This window comes from Schistocerca serialis, chromosome 4 (assembly GCF_023864345.2).
Source record: "Schistocerca serialis cubense isolate TAMUIC-IGC-003099 chromosome 4, iqSchSeri2.2, whole genome shotgun sequence".
Classification (NCBI taxonomy): Eukaryota; Metazoa; Arthropoda; class Insecta; order Orthoptera; family Acrididae; genus Schistocerca; species Schistocerca serialis.
The window spans coordinates 260,955,407-260,972,256 of NC_064641.1; the positions used below are offsets into that span (position 1 = coordinate 260,955,407).

General features: G+C 39.5%; 1 protein-coding gene across 8 annotated transcripts in view; it reads right to left on the reverse strand.

The window, feature by feature from the left end:
• LOC126473750 (probable phospholipid-transporting ATPase IA) overlaps nt 1–16,850 on the reverse strand; it is a 614,987-nt gene that overhangs the window by 120,105 nt on the left and 478,032 nt on the right. For all 8 annotated transcript variants that reach the window (XR_007586523.1, XR_007586525.1, XR_007586524.1 and 5 more), the window contains exons 13-16: nt 1,288–1,425; nt 1,043–1,195; nt 726–923; nt 370–528 (exon numbers count right to left, since the gene is read on the reverse strand). Coding sequence is in view for 5 of the 8 variants with exons in the window: in XM_050101001.1 (XP_049956958.1) it covers nt 370–528; nt 726–923; nt 1,043–1,195; nt 1,288–1,425 (648 nt within the window). In the remaining 3 variants the exon portion in view is untranslated. The remainder of the gene's footprint in view (nt 1–369; nt 529–725; nt 924–1,042; nt 1,196–1,287; nt 1,426–16,850) is intronic.

A 16,850-nucleotide genomic window follows, 5' to 3' on the forward strand; every position in this document is an offset into this window, starting at 1 on the left:
GTATTTCTTACTAAATGCTATTCTGACATTTCACACTTAACAACTTTTATTGTTACAAACTTCACACATTATTTTCTTCAAAAGTGAATGAATGTTTAGACACACATTTTCATTGTAACTGGGTACGTCTCAGAATCAATGAAGAATGTGTGTGTGTGTGTGTGTGTGTGTGTGTGTGTGTGTGTGTGTGTGGGCGCACGCACACACGCGCATGCACACATGCATGGGTGTTGCCGTGAGGTAGAGTGTGTGGGTGGGTGGCAACAGGGGGAGAGTGGAGAGATGGTTACAAGCTGAAAAATAGGAATAGGTAAAAGGCAAAGTAGTGTAAGAAAGTGATCCAAATTTTAAAAAGGTAATGAAACTAACCTGTGCTATTGAATAATCAGATGCGCATGCTGCTTGGAGACCTTCAACTCCTGAGATTCCAACTCCAACATGAGCTTTTTGGATCATAGCAACATCATTTGCACCATCTCCTATAGCCAGTGTAATACTTTTCGTATGTGATGTAACAAGTTCCACAACCTGACAGAAATAAAGATTGATTTTTAATTAAATTATACTGGGTTAAAATGACAATGTTCGAATTTGTAAAATACAGGTGAAAGAGCTAAAATAATTTTTAATAAATGAGAATACTACAATATCCTCTGTCAAAAATCAGTTTCTTGGAATTAATCTTTTACAACAACTTAATCTTTCCTGCTATTATCATTACGAACCTCAGCCTTCTGCATTGGGGAGACACGGCAGCAGATAACCACATTGCAACTGACACAGAGGTCAAGAAAATCCCTTCTGACATCACAACTGAGGGCATATTTTAGAGTTTTCCCATCAATAACAAGAGCAACATCATTTGATTTGCCCAACTGGTCACCAAATTCTGAACTATGGCGTGCTATTGTTTCTCGTGTACTCTAAAAGAAATGATAATTAGCTTTCAACAAAAAATAAAGTATTATAGAAATTCACAAATTTGGTTAAATTCCAATAAGTAACAGTAGCATTAAAAACTTTAAAAATCATATAAACTTACATCAAGGCTATCTTCATTCAGTATCAGTAGTGGTGTTCCATGAACTATTAGCTTACATGAATAGCCAATATTAATAGCAGTTTCTTGTTTATCCCCCGTCAATACCCAAACACGTATATCAGCTTTAATGAGGGCTGCTATTGTTTCAGGCACCTAAGAAAAAACTTTTGAGTAAGTTTTAAGTTGGTACTGTTGAGCCCAGAACAGTTTTGTTGATTCAAGACACCACTATTTACAGATTTTACCTGATCTTGTAATTTGTCTTCTATAGCTGTTGCTCCCAGAAGTGTTAGGTTATTTTCTATTAAATTTGCTGCATCTTCTAATTTCCTCTCCCGATACTGCATTGAAGTGCTTGCTTTATGGTAAGTGTTTTTCCATTCCTGAAATTAAATATACAATTTATAAAAGGAATCAAACAATGGAAACTCTAGGTATGAATATAAATAATGTAGGAAAATACAGATTGCTACTTACTATAAAGATAACAAGCTAAGTTGCAGACAGGCACAATTAAAAGACACTTACAATGTATAACCTTTCAGCCACATCCTTCCTCAGAAAAAGATAAACACACACCATTCATTCATACAAGCAAGCACAACTTACGCTCACATGACCGCCAACTCATGCAGCTTGGGATAGGAGGTGAATTACAGTATAGACGACAGACACATTAAAAGAAGAAAAATTTCTTCCTAGCTTTTGGAAATGTTACTTCCTTTGTCAAGAAGGAAAGTGGGATGGATTTTGGACAGTTGGGAAGAAGGGCTGGACTTACCTGATGTGAAGATCTCACCTCATCTCCCTCATTCTCACATCAACTTCGTCTCTCCCTGGGGTTTGAGTGATTCATCCCTCCTTCTCAGCCTTATGAAATGTATCCCTCTTTCATCCCAGACAAAGGGAACTAACAGCATCAAAGCTAGGAATATATGTTTTGTACTTTTAATGTGTCTGTCAGCATTACTATAATTACTGTCTCCTTGTTATTTTACAGAATTTGAAAGTGAATTCTCATTTTAATTTTTTTCTTTGCTGCTACAAATACCTTGCTGACAGTATCTGTGGCATTATTTTCTCTGTTGATATCAACATTACCATTAGACATAACCACTGAACTGTCCTGTACTAATTTGGTCATGTACTACACTCCTGAATTTCTAATTGCACATTAGCATGCTAAGTTACTAAATTTATGTCTTCATCATCAATGTAAAGTTGCGCTGTGGTTCAGACTCAACATTACATTGTAGACACCCAAAACTGATGAGTAATTCAGTTCAAAAGTCAAAAGAAGCATAGGCCTATCGCCTCAAATAAGACCATTCCTTGCAAAGTATTAAGGTGTTCAAAACGACCTTCAGGTTAAGGATCACTTTGTGTTTTACATTACTCAAACTATATGTCATCTAGTATTTATCTTAGGTTTTTCTAACATGATATATCAATTTCATTTTGTGCTGTAATATATTTACAATAAAAGCATTAATGACTCTCTTACTGATTCTAAATTACACACATTGTAATCAAGAATTAAACTCCATCCACACAAATCCACCTGGATTTGTGTATGCATGATGTAGCTGCTCTCAAATGCAATTGAAACAATTTTCTTGCAAAATTTTATATTTTGAGTACACAGAACAAAGCATGATAACTGAACATTAACTGCTGTTGCCACTGATTCACAACAGTGCCCAAAACTGTTTTATCACTTTGTGAACACTGGTTCAACATATGGATAAATCCCCATCCTCTCTACAAGTAGTCATGATGTTTCAGTTGTCACCATGAAAAAATAAAGTTACATAATTATTTTTTTGTTTGTTTGCTGGTACACTTAACAGCAAAAAAACTAACCTATTGTAGACAAAAGGCAGAAAAATCACACCATTTGACAGCAACAGTATAAAAACCAGGCTGGGGTGTGACATCAGACAAAGGAAGTGGGTCATTGATTGAAGAACTGTGAGATATCTAATGCTCACTCTGTATTCACCCATGCCCCCATGCTAAGGAATGCTTACTTTACCAAACAGACCATGGCCCTGACAATGTTTGAATTCCAGTGACAGCATCTGTATATCAACAAATACGAGGCACAAAGGCTATAAAAGTTTTACAAATGCATTTATAAAGGCTCACTATCTACCGCTCAGGATTAACTAAGAATGTAAGACAAATTTTACCAACAAGTTTTCTTCTCAGATCACTCATATTTGTCTTTTGAAATGATAATTTTGCATGTTTTAGACTGAAGAAAAAACTCATAATATTACCTATAATGAGCATATAGACTCAAGAGTTCAAGGAAACTTCTCATGTCTGTCTCTTTGGTGGCATAATGGACAGTGGAGTGGAGTCATAATCTGATGGTGCAATATACATTTTCCATTTGTTTTTTCAACATGTGTATGAACTCACTAGAAAGAGAAAGATTGTGAAATTTTGGACAATAATTATCCAAATTATGAAACTGAGTGTGTAGTGAAATACTGATTGTTGGTTTCACTAAAAGTCAAATATTTTCCAAGTAGCTAAAGTCACGAAAGTTATGGTGCCTTGTGACAGAGAAAATACCCAACCACAAAAGCAAGTTTTGGAGAGCTATTTACAAAAGTCAGAACTGAACATGAAATCATTTGAACTTATCCTAATGTAAGGAAGCTGGTTGGGCTTGGGTTGTTTGGGGAAGGATACCAGACAGCGAGGTCATCGGTCTCATCGGATTAGGGAAGGACGGGGAAAGAAGTCGGCTGTGCCCTTTCAAAGGAACCATCCCGGCATTTGCCTGGAGCGATTTAGGGAAATCACGGAAAACCTAAATCAGAATGGCCGGACGCGGGATGGAACCGTCGTCCTCCCGAATGAAGGTAGCAGGCAAAGAGCTGATAGTAGTATTGCATGATACCATTTTTATCCTTGTCTTGCAGGTCAAGGTGAAGGTGGTGATCTTTGACTAAATTATTTCAGTAATTCTCAGGTTTTGGGAGTTGATTCAGGTCTGCTGATATATTTTTCCCGTAATGGCATAAATGTCTCATGTAGTGAGTCTGCGTATCTTACTGCACCGGGACTGCATTGAAGCTTGTGACAATGACCAGAAGTTGTAAAAGTAAGAAACCATCTATGATGCCTGTTAGGAGTTCTTTCATCATTTAGGGACAAATAAACAACATAAAATATATCCGCTGCAATAAACTTCATTTGGTGCCTAAATGTTTAATCTGTTTCATTCTCATATTATCTAAAACTGTTGCCTTAGCATCTTTCACCTTCTTAATGACTCTGTCAAGTTCTTCCATAGTGATTCCAACTGTGGGGTTGCTAGTCTCAATATCAATTTGTCATTCCCTTATGTTATATTTATGAGACCCACAATTTTTCAGTTACACAAGAGTTGATGAGTTGAGGAAACATGCTGACGTTCCCAGCACCTACCTCGAAGGCAGTATTCTATCTTTACAATAGCTTCCATGTGTTTTGAGTGGTTCAAGACATGCCAAACATTACGCAAGTTCATAGGGAATGATTTTGTTTATCTACCATTAAGCTTTTCAGCTAGATCACTCTGTCAGAGGATTTAGCTGAAGCAAAGAACACTGTTTACATAATACAACATTGGATTATGTCCCAGAACATAATTTACATTCCACGTGGTCTGGTCTGAAACTGTTGTTTATCACTACCACGGCAAGGTCTCAGTCTGCTAAAGACCAGATTAAGTTTTGTACCTACTTAACAAATTGTTCAGTGCTACTCAGCATCTAATCATATAATGCACACACAAAAAAAACTTAAAGATTGACAGCTGAAGCAGAAAAAAGCTGGTATTAATAAGTGTGTAATTCAGGAATTTCATAAGATTTTCACCTCCAGATCTAAAACATACTGAATACAGGTTACAAGACTTACATTGCAGAGGTTTTCTTAAGATATCCTTACCTTTTTTTTAGTCTGGCATTTTAAAGAATATGGATGCCAAATAATAATTTTCCAGCAAGCTTTGAACCTACAGCTTATACTGCCACTGTTTCAGACAACATTCACATTACCACTATACTAGCAAGCCAGTGCTGTGTTCCATACTTTGTGACTGCTATAGTAATAGCTAGCAAAGATAACCTGTAGTGTAAAATATGAGAGCATTTTATTTTTCTGTGGAACAACCTCCTTGTGTTCAAAACCATACATATGATAACTTGATGTCACACCTTACACCTGGCAAGAAAATATCCAATGAATTTAGCAGGATAATTCTGTGCCCTCCAGGAAGAACCTGACAATCACAGAGTTGTCAAGTGTGATATACAACATTGCCAATTTTAGTAGCCACAGAAACACAGGAAGTGCCAAAGAAACTAGTATAAGCATGTATATTCAAATACAGAGGTATGTAAACAGGCAGAATACGGCACTGTGGTCGGCAATACCTATATAAGACAACAAGTGTCTGGCACAATTGTTAGGTCGGTTACTGCTGCTACAATGGCAGTTTGTTCAGATTTATGCGAGTTTGATCACGGTGTTATAGTCGGCACACATGCAAAGGGACACAACATCTGCGAGGTAGCGATGAAGTAGGGATTTTCCTGTATGATCATTTCACGAGTGTACCGTGAATATCAGAAATCTGGTAAAACATCAAATCTCCAACACTGCTGCAGCCAGAAAAAGATCCTGCAAGAACGGGACCAATGATGACTGAAGAGAATCATTCAGCATGACAGAAGTGCATACCTTCTGCAAATTGTTGCACTTTTCAATGTTGGGGCATCAGCAAATGTCAGCGTGTGAACCATTCAACAAAACATCATCGATATGGGCTTTTTGAGATGAAGGCCCACTCATGTGCCCTTGACGACTGCATAACCCAAAGTTTTACCCCTGGCCTGGGCCCATCAATGCCGACATTGGACTGTTGATGACTGGAAACATGGTGCCTGGTTGGATGAGTCTCATTTCAAATTGTATCGAGTGGATGGACGTGTACAAGTATGGAGACAACCTCATCAGTCCATGAACCCTGCATGTCAGCAGGGGCTGTTCACACTAGTGGAGGCTCTGTAATGGTGTGGGGCTGGTGCAGTTGGAGTATTATGGAACCCCTGATACGTTTAGATATGACTTTGACAAGTGACAAGCATGTAAGCATCTTGTCTGATCACCTGCATCAATTCATGTCCACTGTGCATTCTGACAGACTTGGGCAATTCCAGAAGGACAATGTGACACCCCACACCTCCAGAATTGCTATAGAGTGATTCCAGTAACAGAGTTTAAAAACTTCCGCTGGCCACCAAACTCCCCAGACAAGAACGTTATTGAGAATATCTGGGATGCCTTGTTACGTGCCTTTCAGACAAGATCTCCACCCCCTCGTACTCTTACGGATTTATGGATAGCCCTGCAGGATTCCTGGTGTCAGTTTCCTCCAACACTACTTCAAACATAGTTGTCTCCATGGCACGTCATGTTGCAGCATTTCTGCATGCTCCTGGGGCTCCTACATGCTGTTAGGCAGGTGTACCAGTTTCTTTGGCTCTTCAGTGTAAAACGTTTGCATGACCAATGTTTTCCCTGAGTGGGCTTGGAGTACAGAATGTAGCTCGCATCTCAAAGATGTGCTGGTGAGATGACCCAAGGCCGAAATATCACCAGTATTAACTAATGACTTTTATCTCATTTCTGTAACTACAATTAGGGCCTAGAGAGTAGAGACAATTAACACTCAGATGCACTGACTGCAAGCTGAGAGCCAAAAATTAATAGCTGTCTTTATTAAGTATACTGCAATGGTTTTACCATAAGCATTACGTGTACCCTATGCATCCTTTGACCTTTATAGACTTAACAACCATTTCTTGAGAACACAGTCATTGGCACTATCCTCAAAATGGAGGAATGCCAATGAGAAGACAATAACAAAGCATTGATTGCAAAACACAAACATCCACAGAGTAATTCTGTTAGCTATGAGTCGTTTAAAGCCTTAAATATTTCAAGTGAATTGTGCAAAGAAACAAAGCACAATCTGTGCAATTACTGGGAAAGCGCGGTACAAAGGCATATAGACATTAAAGTAGGGAGTGTAAAAATCGACACAGTACACTGACAGTATAGTCTTTAATGAGTCATTCTAAAGTAAAAGTGTCATTCAGTCTGTAATAATCGGAATAACACAAAGTACATCTACTCATAATGATTATAAATCATTGCTGATACTATGTTCATAAAAGTGAAAATGTTCTTATGAACAAACAGTTCAGTTTGTAGTACACTTATGACAGAAAGAGACAAAAATAACAATAAGAAGTTTATCTAGAGCACGGGGGACATTTGCAAAGAAATGCTTCACAGCCAGTGCAGTTTTTTCTTACATTATTGCCTGATGATATGATATTAAGTTTTCTAGCCCATGGGAATCATCAAGGAGTAACTGTTAGAACAGACAAGTGACTTCAGCATGGGCAAACATGAAAAAGTCATTGGAAAATCATAAAATGAAATAGAAATATACATCGCTTAACCCTCAACCTCCATCCTGTAATGTCATCAAAAATATCAGCACAACAAAAAAGCAAGTCAAACAAAATAACATAGTTTATTCCCAGTTTAACAAGCCTCATAACAGCCATTAACTCTCACAGCTAGTTATTTGCTCTCCAGAGCTGCCTTTGCCTAGCCACATCATCTTCTTTTGTCTCCATATGCTATAAGTTGAAGAACAAAACAGCTGATCACCCAAAGTACCCTACATCAAGTCAAGCATTTCTGCATTAAATCTCAACAGTCACCTTCAGATGTTGCATTTTGGCTATGAAATTCAACGCCTACACACAGAAACAGAATTTATTCTTGTAGTCTTTCTATATCTAAAATGAGCTTGACAAATCCCTGTGGGTCCCACATGTCAGTTTTGATAAGTTCGTATACTACCGAAATACATCTGCATCTATTTGGCCGCTAAGAACACTCTTCTATGAGTGAGAACAATGACTCATCGATTTTATGAGTTCTCAGTAGTCCCTGAATTTTTTAAGATCCATGCATTTTCGCTTTTTGATGCTGTAGCTACAGTTTATTTGCCTACTTATCACATTGATGGGCCTGTACGCTTGTCCAGACTCCTGTGCCCCCAAAAATAGTTCTCTACATTGAAGCTCAAGTAATTCACTCACTGAAAACATCAGATGATGTCATAGGAAACCATCACATCAAGTTCAAGACAACTGCTGAAAGTGGACTCCCATCACTGATGGCTGTATATAAATGTAAGCATCTAACTTGCCTGTCAACCTCAACCAGTAGCTCATTAGAATGACAGAAACACGTGGAAGGAAAAATTAAAGGTAAATAAATATTACAAGAAATCTTTTACATATTTTTGGCAGGATACAGGACGTACAATAGGTGGCAACAGGGATGGGTTTGAAATACCAGAAAATAGCCTTAAAAAGTCACTCACAATTTATTATTTTAAGTTTGTAGGCAGAGAGCAATTGAAATAGATATGTAATACACAAAAAATATATTTAAAAGGAATTTATTTCAATTGGGAAAGATAACTTAAAGGAAAACTAACTCACACTTTATTATCTAATTTTCGATACTTTTCCATTGTCAACTGATTTTCCACATGCTCTCAATGCCACAAAATTGGGCAAAAGAACAAGTAAAGAAAATTAAAATGTTTTCAGTGCTCTATCATCTCCAGAATCGCCCATTATTTTTAACTTTAATCACGTGTCTTGGCATGGAAACTATGAGGAGTCAGACGTAACTGCCAGGAGAGACAACTTCCTCCCAGGAGTCAAGGACTCAGTCTCAAAGGGTGTCACATGTAGCTGGTTGGTTTTGTGGCCAGTTATCTGAGAGTTTTCATGTTACTTCAGCTCAGTTGTTCTCCATTGGATTGATATCAACAGCATGTAGCAGCCAGTGCATATGTGTGTGTGTGTGTGTGTGTGGTTCCCTCATCACCAATGCGCAAGTCACCAAGATGAAATCAAATTGAAAGACTTGCACAAGATGGCCAAACACCCCAAATGGGGTGTCTTGACTAATAATCCCATGTACACATTTCATTTTTTCCTACAGTGTATAGCATTCCCACTGAAGGAAGTATCACATTTTTCCCTTTATGGGCATACTGCCTGCTATCAAGAGTTCCCTCAATCAAGTATTCCCACTTTCTTCACAGAATTCCAATTCCAGTAGCAAGTCAACAGCCCCTCAGTTCTCCTTGTAGTCACTACACATTCTTCATGACATCTTGTCCCTTGTGGCCCTTGAGTCATTCTTGGACCAACATTGCTCACCAAAAACGCCTTCTCATCAGTAAAAATTACATTTTTCTCTTGCCATGTTCAGAGGGAGCTACAAAGATGCCAGCTGGTATAAGACATTTTTCTCTCTGAGTTCCTGTTTCACAGCATATCTTTGTGCGTGCAGATCAGTTGTTCTCAGCCTCTGGCGAACTTTGACACTGTAGCGAAGGAAGTTGGTCTCTTGCTGCAACTGCTTCATGTTTAGGAAGGGAAACTGTCAGCTCTTATAAACAAGCTCTCTGTCCTCCTGGTGCCTTCTCAGTCTCTCCCTGTCTGAGACAGGAACCCTGTTGGTAGTGCCTCTAGTCTGGCACACCATACCTCCTGCTAGCATCTCTAGCTGAAAACGTGCCATCTGCAATCACAGTGATGATTCTGTCTTTAACTGAATGCTCTTAGTGAGCAATTACAAAACCTGCACATATGATTTCTGCTTGCCATTTGTATACTGATGCCTGGAGAGGAAGTAAACATATTTCCGTCAAAATAAGTCACACATGTGTCATACTGAGGAAGACCTATTCAAAAATTCTTGGTACTTTAGGTCTGCCCTTAAGTCAATGTGGCTCTGGCTTGTGAAGGTGAGTGGGCAAAAACACCACAACACTTTTTCAGAGATCATGGATTTGAATCCTGCACATGAAATTGACAATTTTGTCTTGAATTTGTGCTCATCCACATCATCTGTGTGTGTGTCCCTAAAGTGTGAACTAGTTCTTAAGAGACTTGCTTGAATTTTTAAAAAATAATTGATAGCTGGACTGTAAAGTTACTATATGCAAGTAGTTGGCATTTATAGCAGGCACGTATCTGAGGCCAGTTTCTTTAAGATATATATGTCTAAATAAAGAGAAAAAGTCTGTTTGGCCAGGCTCCTGTTGCAGATGGAACTAAGAAAGTAAGACAGAGATCACTGGTTCGAACATATTCCAAGTCTTGGTGATTTTTGTTCAGTGTTTGTGTTGTTTCTCTGCATACTCAGAGAGTAATAATGATGACTGCAAAACACAGCGAATGATTATTTTGCCTAATGGTCGAGTGGCAATTTCAAGGATATGAACCACTGTACTGAATATTGATTCTGAAACAACAAAACAAGAATCATGTACTGGAAATATCTACACCAAACATATATGTAATGCATGCCATGCTGTTGTTGGTTTCTCCTGAAGACCATGCATTTATTGGGTCCACAGTGCGGGTCTACGATTGCACCCTTGATAGTCTGAAATTTGAACCATCACAGGGGCGGATATTTAATCCATAGTTCCCAATACATAGGCAACTTCCATTCTCATAGTCATCTTTAAGGTGAATTTATTTAGCTTTTGAAAATAAATGTTACTGCCACTTAATCATTGTCGTGTGGATCCAGGATACCTAAAACTCATAAATGTGCTAGATATGTGAGACATGTGAATGAACAAGTCAATTTACCTGCATACTGTTACTAAACACAGCCTTCCAAAATTCCTTCACCAAAGAAGACAAAGTAAATATCCCAGAATTCAAATCAAGAACAGCTGCCAACATGAGTAACTTAGAAGTTGATATCCTCAGAGTAGCGAAACAACTTAAATCACTCAATAAAAGCAAGTCTTCCAGTCCAGACTGTATACTAATTAGGTTCCTTTCAGAGTATGCTGATGCAATAGCTCCATACTTAACAATTGTATACAACTGCTCGCTTGACAAAAGATCTGTACCCAAAGATTGGAAAGTTGCACAGATCACATAAATATTCAAGAAAGGTAGTAGTAGGCATAAGCCACTAAATTACATGCCTGTATCATTAATGTCGACATGAAGTAGGTTTTTGGAACATATATTGTGTTTGAACATAATGAATTACCTTGAACAGAACAGTTTATTGACACACAGTCAACAAGGATTTAGAAAACATCGTTCTTGTGAAACACAACTAGCTCTTTATTCGCATGAAGTGTTGAGTGCTATTGACAAGAGATTTCAAATCGATTCCATATCTCTAGATTTCCAGAACGCTTTTGACATTGTACTACACAAGCACCTTGTGACAAAATTGCTTGCTTATGGAATATCGTCTTAGTTATGTGACTCGATTCATCATTTCCTGTCAGAGAGGACACAGTTCATAGTAATTGATGGAAAGTCATCAAGTAAAACATGAGGGATCTGTGGCATTCCCCAAGGTAGTGTTATACACCCTCTGCTGTTCCTCATCTATATTGCCGGCCGCAGTGGTCTCGCAGTTCTAGGCGCTCAGTCCGGAACCGCGAGACTGCTACGGTCGCAGGTTCGAATCCTGCCTCGGGCATGGATGTGTGTGATGTCCTTAGGTTAGTTAGGTTTAAGTAGTTCTAAGTTCTAGGGGACTGATGACCACAGCTGTTAAGTCCCATAGTGCTCAGAGCCAGCCTCATCTATATTAATGATTTAGGAGATAATCTGAGCAGTCATCTTAGGTTGCTTGCAAATGATGCTGTCATTTATCATCTAGTAGTCATCAGAATGATCAAAACAAATTGCAAAACGATTCAGAAAAGATATCTGTATGGTGTGAAAATTGGCAATTGATCCTAAATAAAGAAAAGTTTGAGGTCATCCATATGTGTTAGCGGAATATGTTAAACTTTGGTTACACAATAAATCAGTCAAATCTAAAGGCTGTAAATTCAACTAAAGACCTAGGAATTACAATTATGAACAACTTAAATTAGAAAGAAAACATAGAAAATGTTGTGTGGAAGTCAAACAAAAGACTGCATTTTATTGGCAGAACAGTTAGAAAATGTAATAGATCTACTACACTACACTTGTCCATCTCGTTTTGGGGTACAGCTGTACAGTCTGGGATCCTTACCAGATAGGATTAATGGAGTACATGGAGGAAGTTCAAATAAGAGCAGCACATTTTGTATTATTGTGAAATAGGGGAGGCAGTGTCACTGGCATGATACAGGATTTGGGGTGGACACCATTAAAACAATGGCATTTTTCGCTGCGGCACAATCTTCTCACAAAATTTCAATCAGCAACTTTCTCCTCCAAATGCACAAATATTTTGTTGATGCGACCTACAAAGGGAGAAATGATCATCATATGAAAATAAGGGAAATCAGAGCTAACACGGAAAGATATAGGTGTTCGTTTTTTCCGTGCGTTGTTTGAGATTGAAATAATAGAGAATTATTGTGAAGGCAGTTCAATAAACCCTCAGCCAGGCTCTTACGTGTGATTTGCAGCGTATCTGTGTAGTTGTAGATGTACTGCAGGTGAATGTTAAATCCTACGTGGCTGCAGCTAGGTTCACATTGGAGAATAGGCCATGTGGTCCAAGAAAACTGCTTTAAACACCTTCAACATCATCAGCATGACAAAAGCAATAAATAAACATCAGGTCAGTATGCTACATCTGTCAAAAGCCATAAACCTCTTTGACAACACCTCAGTTGTCATCCACCCATAATCAGCATTTTGAGCATAATACAGTTAACTGGTAGTGAACGATTTGAGTTTAACCTAGGACATGAGTAATGACATCCAGGGTATGTTTGCTGGTTTGTGTATATTTATTTGTTATGTTTGTTACTAGTAATTAGTGTCCCATGATTGCTCAAAGGCCTGTCCCAACTTTTTCCAGTGCTCTGTGGCCTGTGCTAGTGTTGCCATGAGGAGTTCATCAAATGGTTGGCAGTCATTTCGCGATCTTCTTCCTTGTTTTCCCTTCTGGTTTTTTCTTTTAGGGGCAGTTAGTCTGCCATATGATTACTTCATTTCATTTCCAATAATGACAGGGGAATCCACATAATATGTATTGTCCCACAATTCACGTCCAAGATATCAATCACGTACGACGAAAATCTGCGTAATATTACAAACTCCTTGATGAAATTTATGACTTTTTTGTCAAGAAGGGTTTCTGGAACTGCATTTCACAGCGTCAACATTGCACTGGACCCTATGCAGGCATTTTAGCTTTGTGAATGGAAAAAGAAATAATAGTTTGGCACATATGATGGATGAAATTCGTAGGTGTATGATAGTGGTTTGTGATGCAAGGTTTTGCTTAACTAGACCAGCAACAGGAAGATAAAGCGAATCACAATTTTTACTGTTTTCATTCTCTCTCATGATGTTTGGTTTGTATTTGATGAACAATACTGAACTAAAACCTCATTAATTGCATTTACCTCATTAGTTGAGATGTGAACATCTGAGTTCAAACTCCTCTGTAGAGCTTTGAATTGTGTGCATAATTTAGTTCTAGAAGTCCACAACAAACTTCATATATTACAGTTAATATTTTCTGACAAGTAGGTATCCAGTAATGTTATTTTACTAATTTCCTAAAACTGTCCCTTCATGAGAGCTTGAACAGCTGTTTCTAGGTGGACAAGTACCTGTAACAGCCTTACTCATTTACTGTTGATTGAAATATTCTACCATTCATTTATTGGGAAAATGTAACCACTGTCTCTAAACGCTTAGGGATAGTAACTATTATGTGTATCAGTACAAATTTGTAACATTTCTTACACTGAACTAGTAATGATTTCATTTTAGGACCTATCTTTTGAGAATAGCTCTCCAAAAATTGCTTTTGTGGTTGAGTATTTTGTCTGACATAAGACACCATAAATCTCCCAACTGTAGCTGCCTGAAGAAAAATACACTCCTGGAAATGGAAAAAAGAACACATTGACACCGGTGTGTCAGACCCACCATACTTGCTCCGGACACTGCGAGAGGGCTGTACAAGCAATGATCACACGCACGGCACAGCGGACACACCAGGAACCGCGGTGTTGGCCGTCGAATGGCGCTAGCTGCGCAGCATTTGTGCACCACCGCCGTCAGTGTCAGCCAGTTTGCCGCGGCATACGGAGCTCCATCGCAGTCTTTAACACTGGTAGCATGCCGCGACAGCGTGGACGTGAACCGTATGTGCAGTTGACGGACTTTGAGCGAGGGCGTATAGTGGGCATGCGGGAGGCCGGGTGGACGTACCGCCGAATTGCTCAACACGTGGGGCGTGAGGTCTTCACAGTACATCGATGTTGTCGCCAGTGGTCGCTGGAAGGTGCACGTGCCCGTCGACCTGGGACCAGACCGCAGCGACGCACGGATGCACGCCAACACCGTAGGATCCTACGCAGTGCCGTAGGGGACCGCACCGCCACTTCCCAGCAAATTAGGGACACTGTTGCTCCTGGGGTATCGGCGAGGACCATTCTCAACCGTCTCCATGAAGCTGGGCTACGGTCCCGCACACCGTTAGGCCGTCTTCCGCTCACGCCCCAACATCGTGCAGCCCGCCTCCAGTGGTGTCACGACAGGCGTGAATGGAGGGACAAATGGAGACGTGTCGTCTTCAGCGATGAGAGTCGCTTCTGCCTTGGTGCCAATGATGGTCGTATGCGTGTTTGGTGCCGTGCAGGTGAGCGCCACAATCAGGACTGCATACGACCGAGGCACACAGGGCCAACACCCGGCATCATGGTGTGGGGAGCGATCTCCTACACTGGCCGTACACCACTGGTGATCGTCGAGGGGACACTGAATAGTGCACGGTACATCCAAACCGTCATCGAACCCATCGTTCTACCATTCCTAGACCGGCAAGGGAACTTGCCGTTCCAACAGGAAAATGCACGTCCGCATGTATCCCGTGCCACCCAACGTGCTCTAGAAGGTGTAAGTCAACTACCCTGGCCAGCAAGATCTCCGGATGTGTCCCCCATTGAGCATGTTTGGGACTGGATGAAGCGTCGTCTCACGCGGTCTGCATGTCCAGCACCAACGCTGGTCCAACTGAGGCGCCAGGTGGAAATGGCATGGCAAGCCGTTCCACAGGACTACATCCAGCATCTCTACGATCGTCTCCATGGGAGAATAGCAGCCTGCATTGCTGCGAAAGGTGGATATACACTGCACTAGTGCCGACATTGTGCATGCTCTGTTGCTTGTGTCTATGTGCCTGTGGTTCTGTCAGTGTGATCATGTGATGTATCTGACCCCAGGAATGTGTCAATAAAGTTTCCCCTTCCTGGGACAATGAATTCACGGTGTTCTTATTTCAATTTCCAGGAGTGTATATGAATTTTAGCGAAGTTGATACACAATATTTCTTTATTCTCACATTTGATTTCATAATTTCGTTAAACTTCGTCTGAAATTCTGCTGTCTTTTTCTTTCTAATGAATAAAAAAGAAATAAAAATAACAGGAACATATATCTCTGAATTTTGCACCTTCAGATTATGATTCCACTCCTCTAACCATTATGCCACAAGAGACCGATGTCAGAAGTTTGCTTGTACACTTGGATCCATATGATCCTTGAAAGTAATTTTGAGGCTTTTACCGTCATTGTAAAAAGTGCAATGTTAGCATTTCATCTTTCAAAAGACAAATATGAGCAATTTTAGAAGAAGAAGAAGAAGAAGAAGAAGAAGACGAAGAAGAATACCTAGTTGGTAAAACTGATCTTTCATTTTTAGTTAACCTTGAATGGAAGATAGTGAGCCATCATAAGCACCTTCTTAAAACTTTTATAGCCTCTGTGCCCCATATTTGTTGCTATCCAGATGCTGTCACTGTGATTCAGTCTGGTCTATAAACAGTGTTGTAAGGTAGGCAATCCTTAGCACACAAGGCAAGGGTAAAGACAAAGTGAGTGTTGGATACGTCACAATTCCTCAATAAATGACCCACTTTCTCTGTCTGATGTCATGTCCTGGCCTGGTTTTAGTGCTGCTGTTGCCAAATGGTCTGATTTTTCTGTCTTTTGTCTACAGCGGCCCAGTTTTTTTGCTGTTGAGTGTACCAGAAAGCAAACCAAAAATTAGTAATGTAACTTTATTTTTTTGATGTAACAATTAAAACATTATGACTACCCCTCCCTCGTACATACACCAATGGACACTCAGACCGATACTTGGTAACAAAACTGGATGTAAAAATATAGTACACTGTTGTTTATATCTGGATATTATGGCAGCTTTTACAATGAAATATTACACAAAAAATAATTTTTTCTGGTAGTTTTCCACAATTTTGAGACAACATTTGTCAAGTTTCCAAAGAAAGTGGCAGGATTATATACTGCCCCTGGTACCAAAAACCAGCTGATTTGTAGCATATCAATGAAGCTCATTAACACATAGTTCAACATTTCTTCTTCTGGTAATGAGCAAAGATTTCAATGACCCTCAACTCCATGTCACATCCTCCATCTTTGGCCTATCTTGAAAGTAGGCTCCATTATCTTTCCTATTACACACACACTCTTCTCCTACACTGATTATAAGAACATTAACAGCAAGTCATGGCTCTGACCAAGAAGATATTTTGTGTGTTCAAGTTTAAATAACAATATAAGCCACACTGGACTTGAATGCAGCTGTACCTTGCAGTGTCACAAAGTTTAGTTCCTGCAACTACAATATGGTTAGTTGAGCAATGACGATGGAATTATTATACATGCCAACACTA